We start from the raw sequence: 15,490 nt of genomic DNA on the forward strand, positions 1-15,490 counted from the left end.
AGCTTTGCAAGCATTTGGTCAAGTAACGAGAATTTATGTTTCTTGGAGTTGTTTCATTTCAAAAAGGAGTTTCAGATTCATTTGGTTTCTCAAGAATCTTTTTTCTGTTACAAAAACGGCTACTATAAAATATTAATTACTTGTCAAGTAAAGTCCATTTATTATATGCAATAATTCCAACTTCTAATTAACCCTAGTTTCGGCCTATGTAAGATTGGCAAGTTTCATTTTGTAAAAGAGAGAGCATAATACAATTCATTGTCCAAGGACAATCATAGTCAAGTATATAATAGTGAACTATATAATATACATAATCAATTATGATATAAGGAACTAACTAGTGGTATAGTGGTGTTAATATGCTTAACCCAATTATAGACGAAATATACGAAAATTGTAAAGGAACCAAAGAAATAAAGGAAATGGATATTCTTACTAGCTTACGTGAAAATGTGAGAACTTGTTGGTGACTAATTTTTTCCCTCAAACTACAAATTTCAGTCATTAATCTTTGGTTCTCAACTGCTCTTGCTTGGAGGCTTTGATCTGCGAGATCATTCTCTGACCTCAAGCGCCCTTTCTCCCTCTTCAAATCTTCATTTTCGAGATTCAAAAACGCTTGTAATTACGTACATATCAGTGAAGTTCAAAAGAGGAAATCATGTGTGCAAGATAAGTTCCAGAATTTAATAGTGGAGAAACTCATGTATGCAATATAAGCCCCAAAACTATTCCTAAAAGGCCGAAATGATTGATGAAGAGAGGGCAATCGGTGTTGGACTTAATTTCTTATGTGCACGAATGCAGTCTCCTTTAATGTACGATTTTTTAAAAAAATATACAACTTAGGGGCTGATGCAATTTTAGCTTTTGAAAGTAATCAAAATAACGCAAATAGAATAAAACACGATTGCAATTGAAAATTTGAGCATCAATATATATGTATATATATATAGCATCAATTCCTTATAAACTTGTGCTATTTATATATTTCACTGATATTTGTTTGATTGCCATGGATTTGATCATGGCAAAGCCAAAGGAACAAGGAATTGATGAATCGAGATGGACAATACTAAGGATGCGGTTGGGAGCAGTGGAACGGCACATGTATGTACTTTCTTCCCATTGAACGCCCAAACATTCCTAAGGCCGTCTCCAGAATTGGTAGCATGTCTCCACAAGTGCTGTCAAGATGGCGTTTGAAAAGTCTTGCATGACAGAGACAGACAGAGAGGTGGGTGTGTGTATGAGAGAGAGAGAGAGAGAGAGAGGTCAGTTCATGATAGATTGCGATCATTTTATTCAATGGGATGGATTTTAAATTTGTTATGAAGAATGAATGAAATAGCAACTTAAAAAGATAAGTAAAAGTGAAGGTTATCGCTTACTCGCGCGAATTGGTCAACTGTATCATTATCTCCGTTCGATTTTGTTTAAAAATAGTGGGACCCATTAGGTCGGTTTGACTTCGGCATTGCAACGAACAGAAATGAAAGAGGGTTTTCTCCAAAGACCAAACCATCCACCATTAAGGGAACCATAATTTCTGATTGTCCAAACCTGCGACATGAGCTATAAATATGAATCCCCTGCCAGAAGAAGAAAATACTTTTTCTAGAACCGAGAAAGAGTAGAAAGTTCAGTGTTGCTGTTTTCGAAGAGCAACAAAACCCAAGAAAGAAATTACTGAAGGTAGTGTCTCCTTCTTCCTCTCCCTCCTTATTCCATTCTACTGCAAAACCCCGGGTCACCGAGTTTGATCCGGATTTCTGTTCCGGCTGCCCCCTGCCCTACAAATTCTTCTTCACTTCCTCTTCGTAATCGGAACAATTTGAATGGGCTAATTGAACTTCCCAGTTACGAATTTTGACAATAATGCTTATGGAGTGAATGGAGAAAGCCATATTGACAGATCTCTGTCTCTCTAAAATGTCTTTAAACAGGTAATCACGCGAGGGGATCGGGCATGGCACTGATGACACAGAAAAAGGCCAAATCCACTGGATCACGGCTGCGTTGTGGGACAAAGAGAAGGAGCCTTGAGGTCTGTACCATTAGATTTCTTATCAATCGAATTTTTTAAAATAATTTCTCATTTGTTCTCCCAATCAAAACTAAATGAAGGCTGCAGTCGAGAAGCTGAGAGCCAAGGTTTCAAAGAAGAGAGTAAAAACTGCACGCGTGAAGAAGCGGCTTAACCATATGAAAGCCAAAGTGGAAGAGATGGAAGCAGAACAAGCCCGAATGCTCGAAGAGAACAAGCTGGCCATTGAGGAGAACGTCCACATCCAACTCTATGTCGACTACATGCTGCTTGCCTTCTTATATGGTGGAGCCTGATTACTGTCCGTAAACCTCAGCCTAGTCTATGTGTTTGTGTCTTTTTGAGTGCAATTTCCTTTCTCTTGATCAGTATGAGTGTCTTTTTGTATTAGAAGTGGAAGCTTATTTACGAATAAAAGGCTAAGGTTGATGATGAAATTTAATCCATTTCTTTGATTACGCCGCCAAATTTTTGCCATTGTTGCATTCATTTGGAATCTGAGAAATGCCAAATTTACTGCTCTACTTGTACCAGCAGCTTGAGTAAATTATGCTACTCCAGTACACTCCTGTACAAGTCAACTGGTGTCCTCTAGCTTAGAAAACTCCACCTTTGCCAGCTTAACCATCATCACACCCACAACCTAATAATTTTATGAAGGTTGATTGCCTAAGCAGAGAATAAACAAGTTGCAGAGATCATGAGAAGAAAGAAGAAGTAGAGAGGGAGAAAAAGACGAGAAGGACAACAGTTGTAATATTAGTCATCTCAACAAATGTACAAAGGCTATGAAGCCTTTTAAATACGGTCACTTTGACTTGTCTGTTGACAGTATGTTGTTGTTAAACTGTGCCTTCTAAGCTATTGGATTAAGAACACAAAACATGCGAAAAGATTCTAGACAATCCAGGGAAGGAGAGACGCCAGGGAAGACCTGAAGCAGAAGGGCAACCTCAAGGAGACATGCGTAAAGAGCATCACTTGTAACACAACCACCGCCAACCACTTATCCGCCATCATCCACACTATCCCGAGCACTACCGGCCGCCCAACCGGGGGGTTAATCGGTGAATTTTTTACTTTCGATGAAGCTTCGAAACAAAGAAAGAGGCTAGATGTGGGATATATGTTGATTTCAACAACGATTCCTGGCCAAATAACCAAACTGTGGGATTTCTCCATTGACGGTATTACGTACACGATTAGAATGCTTGAAGAAGCGCAGCGCATATGGAGCTCGGAATCTAATGAGGATGGGTTTAGCTATAATCATACCGAGGGCTCTAGGGAGAAAGACGACGAAAGCGTAGATGCGACGGCCTCAGAATTAAGCTCTGCTGCCAAAAGACGGCTGAACTCTGTCAGAGTCGGACAGCAGACTACACAAGTTGAAATTCAAAAGAGAGCCCTACTGCAATCTTAGATATCCCAAAGGCTAAAGTCTAAACAAACTCAAGAGCCCAAAACTCAAGAGTCAAGAGAAGGCCCACATAAATCAAAAGGTATCCTTCAGAAAGGCCCATCAAGTAGAAGGAAGACTGAAAGTCTGAAAGAGGTCATAGGTAGGGTCTACCTCAGAAAAAGCCCAAGAGAGGGGGAGAAAAACTCCGATAAACTGAAATATTTTGAGTTCAGTAGAATAAGCCAACATAGTTGGCCTGCAACTTGAATCAATAAAGAAGATAGGAAGAGAGAAGAGAGAAGAGAGACCAGAGATCTGGTAAAATCTTGATTTGTTTTGAGTAAACAAGACAAACGAGTCACAGAATCTGATGAATAAAGGCATGTAAACGATAGAACAAGTTTTCCTTACCATCACCAACAATTCTGGGGAAATGACTACTCGTCAAATCTGGGGTAACCTCCATTAGTCCTCTTGAAGCAACCGAGCTTGAGTAGCTGCACAATGATTCACTGCATACGTGTTAACGAGTAGATTAATCCTTCACTGTTTCACTTTCCCTTAACCCAACAGAACTCATTGCTTGCTTGTCAACTCGTGGACTAATCAAATAAATGAAAAGGAGAGGCATGCTAGTAATTTGTCTTCATCTCCAATTGGAGTGAAAACCAACAAGAAGAACCTAGACTCATTCCCGCGTAGGTGAATGATCAATGACTTAGCAACTTCAAAGATGAGTAAGTGAATCCATCATCATTGCCCAACCGGCGACATGTAGTATAAATATGAATCCCATCCCATTCCATTCCCCTTGATCCTCGATCTCAAAGAAACCCTGCCATGAAACAACAGAAAGAAATGGACCAAGGTAAGTGTCTCCCTCTCCCTCTCCCTCTCTATTCCATTCTACTGCAAAACCCCGAGTCACTTTGATCCGGATTTCTGTTCCAGCTGCCCTACAAATTCTCTTCTAATTGAACTTCCGAGTTCCGATTACGAACTCTTACAATAATGATTATGGCGTGAATGGAGAAAACCATAATGACAAAATCTCTGCCTCTCCAAAATGTCTTTTAAACAGGTAATCACGCGAGGGGATCAGTCTTGCCATTGATGGCACAGGAAAAGCCCAAATCCACTACTGGACTACGGCTGCGTTGGAGGCCAAATAAAAGGAGCCTTGAGGTCTATAGCATTAAATTTATTATCAATTGTATTTTTATTTTTTTTTAAAATAATTTCTCATTTGTTCTCCCACTCAAAACTAAATGAAGGCTAAAGTACTCGAGAAGCTGAGAGCCAAGGTTTCAAAGAAGAGAGCAGAAACAGAACGCAAGAAGGAGCAGCTAAACCAAATGGAAGCCAAACTGGAAGAGATGAATTCTGAACACGCCGGAATGCTCGATGACAACAGGCTGACATTTGAGGAGAACGTCCACATCCAACTCTATGTGGATTACATGCTGTTTGCCTTCTTATATGGCTAATGCAGGGTGAAAACAAACCGTGTGTTACCGCATAGTGTAAGCACCTTAGTTTTGTATACTGGAAATATTAGAGGTTTATATGTATTCCCAACCTCCCCCAACTTGGAGTTTTATCTTAAACCAATGAAACATAAAAATTTGTAGGGGAAGCTTGTGGTTTTGTCCTAAACAGAATAAACAACAAAATTCTAATGTAACTAGTTTGGCATCATTGTTGCTGTCTTGTGTATATCTGTGTGGGCGCTTGAGCAGGAATCTATATAGCTGAAACAGAGTACTAAAACAGAGCACAATAAACACATGAAGGTCGGCTATGGTGGAGACCCATTGTTCCATACTGTTGGAGTACACATGTGCTTCATATGTGTGTGCATGTGTCAAATGTGTGTCCATGTATTTTTGTGTCACGTGTGAAAGAAGTGTTGTGTGTGTGTCTTTATCTCTAGCTTAGTCTAGAAGGCTCTTAGATTAGAAAAAGTGCATGTGTTGTATTGTATATATATATATGTACTGTGTTGAAAATATATAGAAGAGAGACGTGTGTGTTTGTAGAGCTATCTCCTCCTCTCAAACTCTCTCTCCATACTTTCCCCCTCTCAAAACCAACACATACAATGACAACTGGATAAAATAAAGGTAGCAAGTAGCAACCCATTGTTTCATACAAAATACAAAATGACAACTAAGCGCACTATCTAATGACAATTAATTAATATAAATCTCCTATGCATTCAGACGCACGGCAGCTGTTTGCTTATTCGATGGAAGCAGAACAAGCCCGAATCCTCGAGGAGAACAAGTTGGCCATTTAGGAGAACCTCCACATCCAACTCTATGTGGACTACATGCTGCTTGCCTTCGTATATGGTGGAGTCTGATTACTGTCTGTTAAACCCTAGCAGCCTGTCTGTTGTGTCTTTTTGGCTTGCAATTTCCTTTTTCTTGATTAGTAATTTACTATTGTTGAGAGAAGTTCCACTAAACATGTAACAGACATGTCATAGACGTGAGCTCTGAAAGTCTTGGAAGACCATAGACTCCCATGATGGAGTTGGGCTTGGACTAACAAGTATGAGTGTCGTTTTGTATCAGGAGTGAGCTCTGAAAGTCCTGGAAGACCCTAGACTCCTGTGATGGAGTTGGGCTTGGACTAACAAGTATGAATGTTGTTTTGTTTCAGGAGTGAGTTCTAAAAGTCATGGAAGGCCCTAAACCCCTATAATGGAGTTGGACTTGGACTAACAAATATGCGTGCCATTTTGTATCAGGAGTGGAAGCTTATTTATTGATATGGTAATGTATGTATTAATTGTCAAATATGCATGCAATAAGATTAAAATGAGGTCGGTAGGCGTGTGGTTGGTATGTAATGGATAGACTTGTCGTGGGTTTTTGCTTTTACTTTCCAATGCTATGTGTCTCTTCTCTGGTGGTTTTCAGGTTCATTTTCTCCTCTTTTTTTTCCTTCAAATTGAAATTAATTTAAGGCCGATTGTGATTCATTTATATATGTGATTTTTCATTCTTTGTTTCGATGGACGATGGTTAGTAAATTACTGCACTAAAGTGAAGGCAGCATGGCTAGCGCATTCAGTATAGGTGAAACAGAGCACAATAAACAGAGCAGTAGCACTAAACAGAAGTATGCTTCGGAAAGACCCATCAAGTACAAGAAAGAGGTCATAAGTCTTCTTCAGAAGAAGCCCAGGAGGAGCGATAGAAGGCGAAAGAAGTTCAGAAATTACAAAGGGAAGAAACTCTGATAAAAACAAATATTCGAATTCCTAGAATAAGCCAACACAGTTGACCGGCAACTGGAATCAACTCACTGTATAAAGAAGATATGAAGAGAAGGGATTTGATTGGTTCCAATTGAAGAGAAGCAATCATAGCCGTCCACTTAAAGGATGCTATGTCATTCCTTTCTCAACTCGATTATTTATCAGCGACAGCCGGCAGGGAGATCCTGTCAGGGCATAAGACCATCACCGTCCTGATAACCAAACAGAACCCAATCAATTTATTACTTTACTTAGCGAAATGCGAAGCAGAGCAACGCAACTTCAATTGAGAATTGAGAGGATTTCACCCTCTGATACCTTTCATAGGGCTTCGTGAAAGCTTCAGACACAGTTTCAGGTTCCGGTGTAGGAATAACAACCTTAGTCATAAGAGCAAAGTTTACCTATTCTCTCTGAAAGAGTGGGTTTTCATGTATCTCCTTGAACTTTCCACGACTAAGAGGACCCTTCTCTGAGGATGCTTGATTGAAAGATCTGGCAATTGGAAGATGAAGTTGAGACGAATATGAGAATCAAAACGCGTTCACTGTTTAGGTAGAAAGTTGTAGTGAATTTAATAATGTCATAGGTAGATCAGGTCACGATGGTCCACTGGCCACAAAATTGACAATAACCCACACTCGCGATTCCACGGACTTTTCGCGCGAGCCAACATGACAAAAGAACGAACTTTACTTCAAAGGCGAGTTCCTTCGAAACTACTTGTTTGATTCATCGAAATTGAAACGACAATTTCACTAACTCACATACTGTCAACTGTTTGATCAACTACTTGCATTCTATATATACACTCCATATTAATCAGAAACTTATTCACCCACAGGCCACAGCTTCTTGTGTCTAGCAATTCACACCTGTTTGAATCGACACGGCTTTCTATACAAATTAAGGAAAAACAAAACAATGGGGCTTAGCAAGGCATATTTGAACAACATTGAGAAGAGCTACTCTGCTTCAAGGCTAAGAAGACTCCAGGTCTGTATACTAAATTACTAATATTTACATTGTTTTGCACATTTTAGTTGTGATTATATCTGTTTAACCCTTGATTTGTTGAATGTGAACTAACAGATTGATGACGAAGAGAACATTAAAGCAAGGATGCAAAGATTGAAGAAGGAGATGACAGATATTGGCGAGGAGCACAAGAACATAAAAGCAGGGCAAAGGGAAGTGAGAAAGAAAATTAAGGAGATCAGGGGCCAGTGTGCACAACTCAGAGAAGAAACTAAGCTTATGTTTGATCAAAGCACATGCATCAAACGTCGACTCCATATCATGTCTCACATCTTGCAAGCACGACAGCGCGGCGATTTTGTTAAAGCGCAAAAGCTTACTGAGTTCCTCAAGTAAATCTTCAAGGCAGCAATTGATGTCCCTTCAAAATGCCTGGAGTGGAGTTCCAAAACTTGCGAGTTGATAAACTGCATCTATATGTTGTGTGAAAGTTCATTCGAAATTTGATTGATAGTCTTGAATTTACAATTTATTGTGAATATATATATATTGTTGGAGATTTAGCACAAATTAGTGTGTAATATACTCATTGTATTGACCTTTCTTGGCTACGGGGCTTCGGATTCGTTGGATTAGCCGGGTTTTCCATCCCGCGGCTCTAAGTCCTTGGAGGGATTTGATGGAGATTGTTTTGTCATGAAGGAGGAGACGATCTTTGGTAGAGTTAGATTGGATTAGGCTTTGAGCAAGAGTTATTGCACCACATACATATGCTTCTGAGGAATGGAGGATTGTTGCATAGGCCTCCCTTTGTTGGTATGATGTGTGGTTGAGCTTCTCTAGCACGATTGATTGTGCTTTTAAAGATATCGAACCTTCTTCTTTCCCTGCAAATATAATTAATTTATGTAAATGATTATTTGAAGAAGTCGATCACAATTAATTAATTTATAATCTATAAAACTTAACAAGTAGGATTGTTCATTTCTTTTTGGATTAGTCATGAAATTGAAGGAAGAAAATAAATATTGTAAGCATATACATACAATTTATGCATATTTGGCAACATAATACCTAGCAGGATTAATCAAATTCATTACTCTCTCTCTTTTTGTCGATCGAGAATTATATCATACAAGTTTACCTTTTCGACATTTCGGGGCATTTGGCCCGTGCGCACATAAGTTTCATACATAATTACAAGTTGGACCAAAATTCAGTGCATGATCATAATGGTATTGCTCCAAATAAAAATCAAATTCAAGATATATCGAGTCTATACGGTTTGGTCTCATAGAGATTCACCAACTAAGCTATCATCCATTTGGTTTCGACTTCATAACTCTCATTCACTTTATAAGCTAATAGAATGTATACTAGCTACATTCCCGAAATGTTCATAGTAGAGACTAGAGAGGACTTGGAAGATTTGTGTGCAAGACCTCTTTCAGCAGAACGAAAGTCTAATTTTCTAAAGAATAGATTAAAAGCTCCAAGACGATAGATAGTTCGCACCATTTAAGTAGAGCCAAAATCGGTGGGAATCCAAAATGATAAAAATTTAGCGGCGTAATCAAAGAAACGGACTAAATCGCATCATGAACCTTAGCACCATATACAAAAAGACACTCATACTGATCAAAAGACACTCATACTGATCCAAAATGATAAAAATTTAGCGGAGAAATGCACGTGGCACCAAGGAGAAGCCTTTTATTCGTAAATAAGCTTCCACTCCTAATACAAAAAGACACTCATACTGATCAAAAGAAAGGAAATTGCACTCAAAAAGACACAAACACGTAGACTAGGCTGAGGTTTACAGACAATAATCAGGCTCCACCATATATGAAGGCAAGCAGCATGTGGTCGACATAGAGTTGGATGTGGACGTTCTCCTCGATGGCCAGCTTGTTCTCTTCGAGCATTCGGGCTTGTTCTACTTCCATCTCTTTCACTTTGGCTTTCATATGGTTAAGCCGCTTCTTCATGCGTTCAGTTTCTACTCTCTTCTCTGAAACCTTGGCTCTCAGCTTCTCGACTGCAGCCTTCATTTAGTTTTGATTGGGAGAACAAATGAGAAATTATTTTAAAAAATTCGATTGATAAGAAATCTAATGGTACAGACCTCAAGGCTCCTTCTCTTTGTCCCACAACGCAGCCGTGATCCAGTGGATTTAGCCTTTTTCTGTATCATCAGTGACATGACTGATCCCCTCATGCGATTACCTGTTTAAAGACATTTTAGAGAGACAGAGATTTGTGAATATGGCTTTCTCCATTCACTCCATAATCATCATTGTCAAAATTCGTAACTTGGAAGTTCAATTAGCCCATTCAAATTCTTCCGCTTATGAAGAGGAAGAGAAGAAGAATTTGTAGGACGGGGGCAGCCGGAACAGAAATCCGGATCAAACTCGGTGACCCGGGGTTTTGCAGTAGAATGGAATAAGGAGGGAGAGGGAGACACTACCTTCAGTCATTTCTTTCTCGGGTTTTGCTGCTCTTCAAAAACAGCAACACTGAACTTTCTACTCTTTCTCGTTTCTAGAAAAAAGTCTGCTGGCAGGGGATTCATATTTCATATTTATAGCTAATGTCGCAGGTTTGGACAATCAGATATTATTCTTATCTTAATGGTGGATGGTTTGGTCTTTGGAGAAAACCCTCTTTGATTTCTCTTCGTTGCAATGTCAGTAAAACCGAGTTAATGGGTCCCACTATTTTTCAACAAAATCGAACGGAGATACTGATACAGTTGACCAACTCTCGCGAGCAACTTATCTTTTTAAGTTGCTATTTCATTCATTCTTCATAACAAATTTAAAATCCATCCCATTGAATAGAATGATCGCAATCTATCATGAACTGACCTCTCTCTCATAACACACACACATCTCTGTCATGCAAGACTTTTCAAAACGCCACCGAGCTTGAGTAGCTGCACAATGATTCACTGCATACGTCTCAATGAGTAGATTAAGGGTGTTGCTATATAAACTCACCCTATATCTCCCTATACCTAGACCTACTCAGAGTAAGCTACTAAGCTCTGTGATCTTATCAAAATATAGCTGCATAGGCAAATATAAACACATCAATGGACTGCAAACAAAAAAAAAAAAAACTATAACAGCAAATGAAAATAGTTGATAATCATCAGATACCTGCAGCTCCCTAGACAGTACATGCTTGACCGGTAAAAGCTCTATTTTTGTCACCTTTAACTTTTGAGCGAGGATTGCAATTAGAAGGAAAAAAATCTCATCGTTTCTTCTCTCTCTTCCTCTCAATCTCTCACTTCTTCAAATCCGATTCTTCCTCATCCTTGCTTATCTCTAAGCGTGCGACTCTAAGATCTTGGTGTAATGGTGTTCATTAAGAGTATCTGGTCAGTTCATGAAAATTGATTCAAATCAGATTCATTGTTAAAAAGAAAAAAAATGAAAAGCCCCAATCCATAACTTCGGTCATAAGAAAATTAGCAGGATTCTTGATCATTTTATCCCCAAATTGCCCCAGATACCCAGCGAAATATTCACTGCTATAGTGCTATGCCCTCAATCATTCAACCAAACCCACAACCCAACATGAAATTATATGTATTTCCATAGATATACGAGTTGGTGAAGTCGGCGAATCAAATCAAACAAGATAACAAGAAATGCACGCAAGTGGCGTGGATCTTGAGTGTGAACAAGAAAAAATAAGATTCGAACAAGAAGAATATCTTGGGTGAGAGAGGCTTACAAGAAATCATTGCATGGTTGTCAACTCGCGGACTAATCAAATAAATGAAAAGGAGAGGCATGCTAGTAATTGGTCTTCATCTCCAATTGTATTTTTTTCTTTTATTTCAAAATAATTTCTCATTTGTTTTCCCAATCAAAACTAAATGAAGGCTACAGTACTCGATAAGCTGAGAGCCAAGGTTTCAAAGAAGAGAGCAGAAACAGAACGCAAGAAGGAGTAGCTAAACCAAATGAAAGCCAAACTGGAAGAGATGAAATCTGAACACGCCGGAATGCTCGAGGACAACAAGCTGGCATTTGAGGAGAACGTCCACATCCAACTCTATGTGGATTACATGCTGTTTGCCTTCTTATATGGTTAATGCAGGGTGAAAACAAACCGTGCGTTACCGCATAGTATAAGCACCTTAGTTTTGTATACTGGAAATACTAGAGGTTTATATGTATTCCCAACGTCCCCCAACTTGGTGTTTTATCTTAAACCAATGAAACATAAAAAGTTATAGGGGAGGCTTGTGGTTTTGTCCTAAACAGAATAAACACCAAAATTCTAAGGTAACTAGTTCGGCATCATTCTTGCTGTCTTGTGTATATCTGTGCGGGCGCTTGTGCAGGAATCTATATAGCTGAAACAGAGTACTAAAACAGAGCACAATAACAGACATGAAGGTCAGCTATGGTGGAGACCCATTGTTTCATACAATGACAACTGGATAAAACAAAGGTAGCAAGTAGCAACCCATTGTTTCATACAAAATACAAAATGACAACTAAGCGCACTATCTAATGACAATTAATTAATATAAATCTCGTATGCATTCAGACGCACGTCAGCTGTTTGCTTATTCGATGGGATTGATTTTTAATTTGTTATGAATAATTAATGAATTAACAACTTAAAAGAGTTTATCAAAAAGAATTAAACAGAAGAAAAGAAACGAAGAGTTCGGTCAAAAAGTCACTCCACTATCCAAGTCACCGAGCCGTCCACCATTGCCGACAATCATTGTCCACCTACGAAGTCAAGCTATAAATATGCATCCCCTCTTGTTTGGCAACAGAAGAAAACCTAACCTGCCATCTCTTTCTAAATGAAGGCTATAGTCAAGAAGCTGAGAGCCAAGGTTTTAAAGAAGAGAGCAGAAACAGAACGCATGAAGAAGTGGCTAAACCAAATGAAAGCCAATGTGGAAGAGATGGAAGCAGAACAAGCCCGAATCCTCGAGGAGAACAAGTTGGCCGTTGAGGAGAACCTCCACATCCAACTCTATGTGGACTACATGCTGCTTGCCTTCGTATATGGTAGAGCCAGATTACTGTCTGTTAAACCCTAGCAACATATCTGTTATGTCTTTTTGGCTTGCAATTTCATTTTTCTTGATTAGTAATTTACTATTGTTGAGAGAAGTTCCACTAAAGATGTAACAGACATGTTATAGCCGTGAGTCTGAAAGTCCTGAAAGGCTCTAGACTCCTGTGATGGAGTTGGGCTTGGACTAACAAATATGAGTGTCGTTTTGTATCAGGAGTGAGTTCTGAAAGTCATTGAAGGCCCTAGACCCCTATAATGGAGTTGGGCTTGGACTAACAAATATGAGTGTCATTTTGTATCAGGAGTGGAAGTTTATTTACGAATAAAAGACTTGGTATGTTAGTTTATATTTCCTTTTTCTCTTTGTTTTCCTTATCCAAATGCAAGGGTGAGTTTCTTTGAGAGGTTTATATGTATTCACTGCTGTTTTAACCTCACTTCACTCCATTGATTTGACATACTCTCAGATGTCTTCACTTTTTTAAATTCTCATTTCATCTTATTTATTGATATGGTCATGTATGTATTAATTGTCAAATATGCATGCAATAAGATTAAAATGAGGTAGGTAGGTGTGTGGTTGGTATGGAATGGATATACTTGAGGTGGGTTTTGTGCTTTTACTTTCCAATGCTATATGTCTCTTCTCTGGTGGTTTTCAGGCTCATTTTCTCCTCTTTCTTTTCCTTCAAATTGAAATTAATATAAAGCCGATTGTGATTCATTTATATATGTGATTTTTCATTCTTTGTTTCGATGGTTAATAAATTACTGCACTAAAGCGAATACAGCATAGCATGGCTAGCGCATTCAGTATAGGTGAAACAAAGTAATAAACAGAGCAGTAGCACTAAACAGAAGTATGATTCGGAAAGACCCATCAAGTATAAGAAAGAGGTCATAAGTCTTCCTCAGAAAAAGCCCAGGAGGAGCGATAGAAGGTGAAATAAGTTCAGAAATTACATAGAGAGAAGAGAAAATCTGATAAAAATAAATATTCGAATTCCTAGAATAAGCCAACATAGTTGACGGGCAACTGGAATCAACTTACTGTATAGAGAAGATATGAAGAGAAGGGATTTGATTGGTTCCAATTGAAGAGAAGCAATCATAGCCGTCCACTTAAAGGTTGCGATGTCATGCCCTTCTCAACTCGATTATTTATCAGCCACAGCCGGCAGGGAGATCCTATCAGGGCATAAGACCATCACCGTCCTGATAACCAAACAGAACCCAAACAATTCATTACTTCACTTTGCGACGCAGAGCAACGCAACTTCAATTGTGAATTGAGAGGCTTTCACCCTCTGAATACCTTTCATAGGGCTTCGTGAAAGCTTCAGACACAGTTTCAGGTTCCGGTGTATGAATAACAACCTTAGTCATAAGAGCAAAGTTTACCTATTCTCTCTGAAAGAGTGGGTTTTCATGTATCTCTTTGAACTTTCCACTTCTAAGAGGACCCTTCTCTGAGGATGCTTGATTGAAAGATCTGGCAATTGGAAGATGAAGTTGAGACGAATATGAGAATCAAAACGCGTTCACTGTTTAGGTAGAAATGTCATAGGTAGATCAGGTCACGATGGTCCCACTGACCAGAATATTAACCATAAGCCACACTCGCGATTCCACTGACTGTTCGCGCGAGCCAACATGACAAAAGAACGAACTTTACTTCAAAGGCGAGTTCCTGCGAAACTACTTGTTTAATTCATCGAAATTGTTAGATCAACTACTTGCATCCTATATATATATCTACTCCAGCTTGATCAGTAACTTAATTCACCAACTGCTTCTTCTATCTAGCAATTCACACTTGTTTGAATCGACGAGGCTTTCTATACAAATTAAGGAAAAACAAAACAATGGGGCTTAGCAAGGCATATTTGAACAACATTGAGAAGAGCTACTCTGCTTCAAGGCTAAGAAGACTCCAGGTCTGTATACTAAATTACTAATATTTACATTGTTTTGCACATTTTAGTTGTGATTATATCTGTTTAACCCTTGATTTGTTGAATGTGAACTGACAGATTGATGACGAAGAGAGCATTAAAGCAAGGATGCTAAGATTGAAGAAGGAGATGACAGAGATTGGCGAGGAGCACAAGAACATAAAAGCAGGGCAAAGGGAAGTGAGAAAGAAAATTAAGGATATCAGGAGCCAGTGTGCCCAACTCAGAGAAGAAACAAAGCTTATGTTTGATCAAAGCACATGCATCAAACGGCGACTCCATATCATGTCTCACATCTTGCAAGCACGACAGCGCGGCGATTTTGTTAAAGCGCAAAAGCTTACTGAGTTCCTCAAGTAAATCTTCAAGGCAGCAATTGAGTTTGAAGTTGTGTGCTGTGTGGCTGTCCCTTCAAATGCCTGGAGTGGAGTTCCAAAACTTGGAGTTGATAAACTGCATATATCTGTTTTGGGAAAGTTCATTCGAAATTAGATTGATAGTCTTGAATTTACAATTTATTGTGAATATATATATATTGTTGGATAAATTAGTGTGTAATATACTAATATTCATTATAACTTATAAACTCTCTGAACAGTGATGCGGAATGCATAATGAAGGTTCTCCAAATTCTCTTGTCTGGATACCAAGTCTTGTATTGATCTCATCATAGTTGAAATTCATCTAATTGTCCTCTGTGTTTCAGAGTTTGCGTTAGAAATCTATAAAAATTGGGCTTATTCACAAGTAGTTGGAATGCTCATTATTTATGACTC

At 38.8% G+C, this 15,490-nt stretch overlaps 4 protein-coding genes across 4 annotated transcripts; 3 read left to right on the forward strand and 1 right to left on the reverse strand.

Moving 5' to 3' along the window:
* The first annotated feature begins 3,676 nt into the window (after nucleotides 1-3,676).
* LOC120005337 lies at nucleotides 3,677-5,188 on the forward strand. Its single transcript, XM_038854922.1, has 3 exons — nucleotides 3,677-4,317; nucleotides 4,531-4,634; nucleotides 4,724-5,188. The coding sequence occupies exons 1-3, from the start codon at nucleotides 4,290-4,292 to the stop codon at nucleotides 4,934-4,936; spliced, it is 345 nt and encodes a 114-aa protein (XP_038710850.1). The 5' UTR covers nucleotides 3,677-4,289; the 3' UTR covers nucleotides 4,937-5,188.
* Nucleotides 5,189-7,552: 2,364 nt separating this feature from the next.
* Nucleotides 7,553-15,416, forward strand: LOC120006124. The gene is made up of 3 exons (XM_038856027.1): nucleotides 7,553-7,713; nucleotides 7,810-8,100; nucleotides 15,084-15,416. The coding sequence occupies exons 1-2, from the start codon at nucleotides 7,642-7,644 to the stop codon at nucleotides 8,089-8,091; spliced, it is 354 nt and encodes a 117-aa protein (XP_038711955.1). The 5' UTR covers nucleotides 7,553-7,641; the 3' UTR covers nucleotides 8,092-8,100; nucleotides 15,084-15,416.
* Nucleotides 9,414-10,317, reverse strand: LOC120006126. Its single transcript, XM_038856029.1, has 3 exons — nucleotides 10,169-10,317; nucleotides 9,824-9,924; nucleotides 9,414-9,743 (listed from the first exon to the last, which is right to left on the reverse strand). The coding sequence occupies exons 1-3, from the start codon at nucleotides 10,176-10,178 to the stop codon at nucleotides 9,528-9,530; spliced, it is 327 nt and encodes a 108-aa protein (XP_038711957.1). The 5' UTR covers nucleotides 10,179-10,317; the 3' UTR covers nucleotides 9,414-9,527.
* Nucleotides 14,485-15,329, forward strand: LOC120006125. The gene is made up of 2 exons (XM_038856028.1): nucleotides 14,485-14,696; nucleotides 14,793-15,329. Exons 1-2 carry the CDS (start codon nucleotides 14,625-14,627, stop codon nucleotides 15,072-15,074), a joined length of 354 nt encoding a protein of 117 aa, XP_038711956.1. The 5' UTR covers nucleotides 14,485-14,624; the 3' UTR covers nucleotides 15,075-15,329.
* Nucleotides 15,417-15,490: the final 74 nt, after the last annotated feature.

This window comes from Tripterygium wilfordii, chromosome 9 (genome assembly GCF_013401445.1).
Source record: "Tripterygium wilfordii isolate XIE 37 chromosome 9, ASM1340144v1, whole genome shotgun sequence".
In the NCBI taxonomy this organism is placed as follows: Eukaryota; Viridiplantae; Streptophyta; class Magnoliopsida; order Celastrales; family Celastraceae; genus Tripterygium; species Tripterygium wilfordii.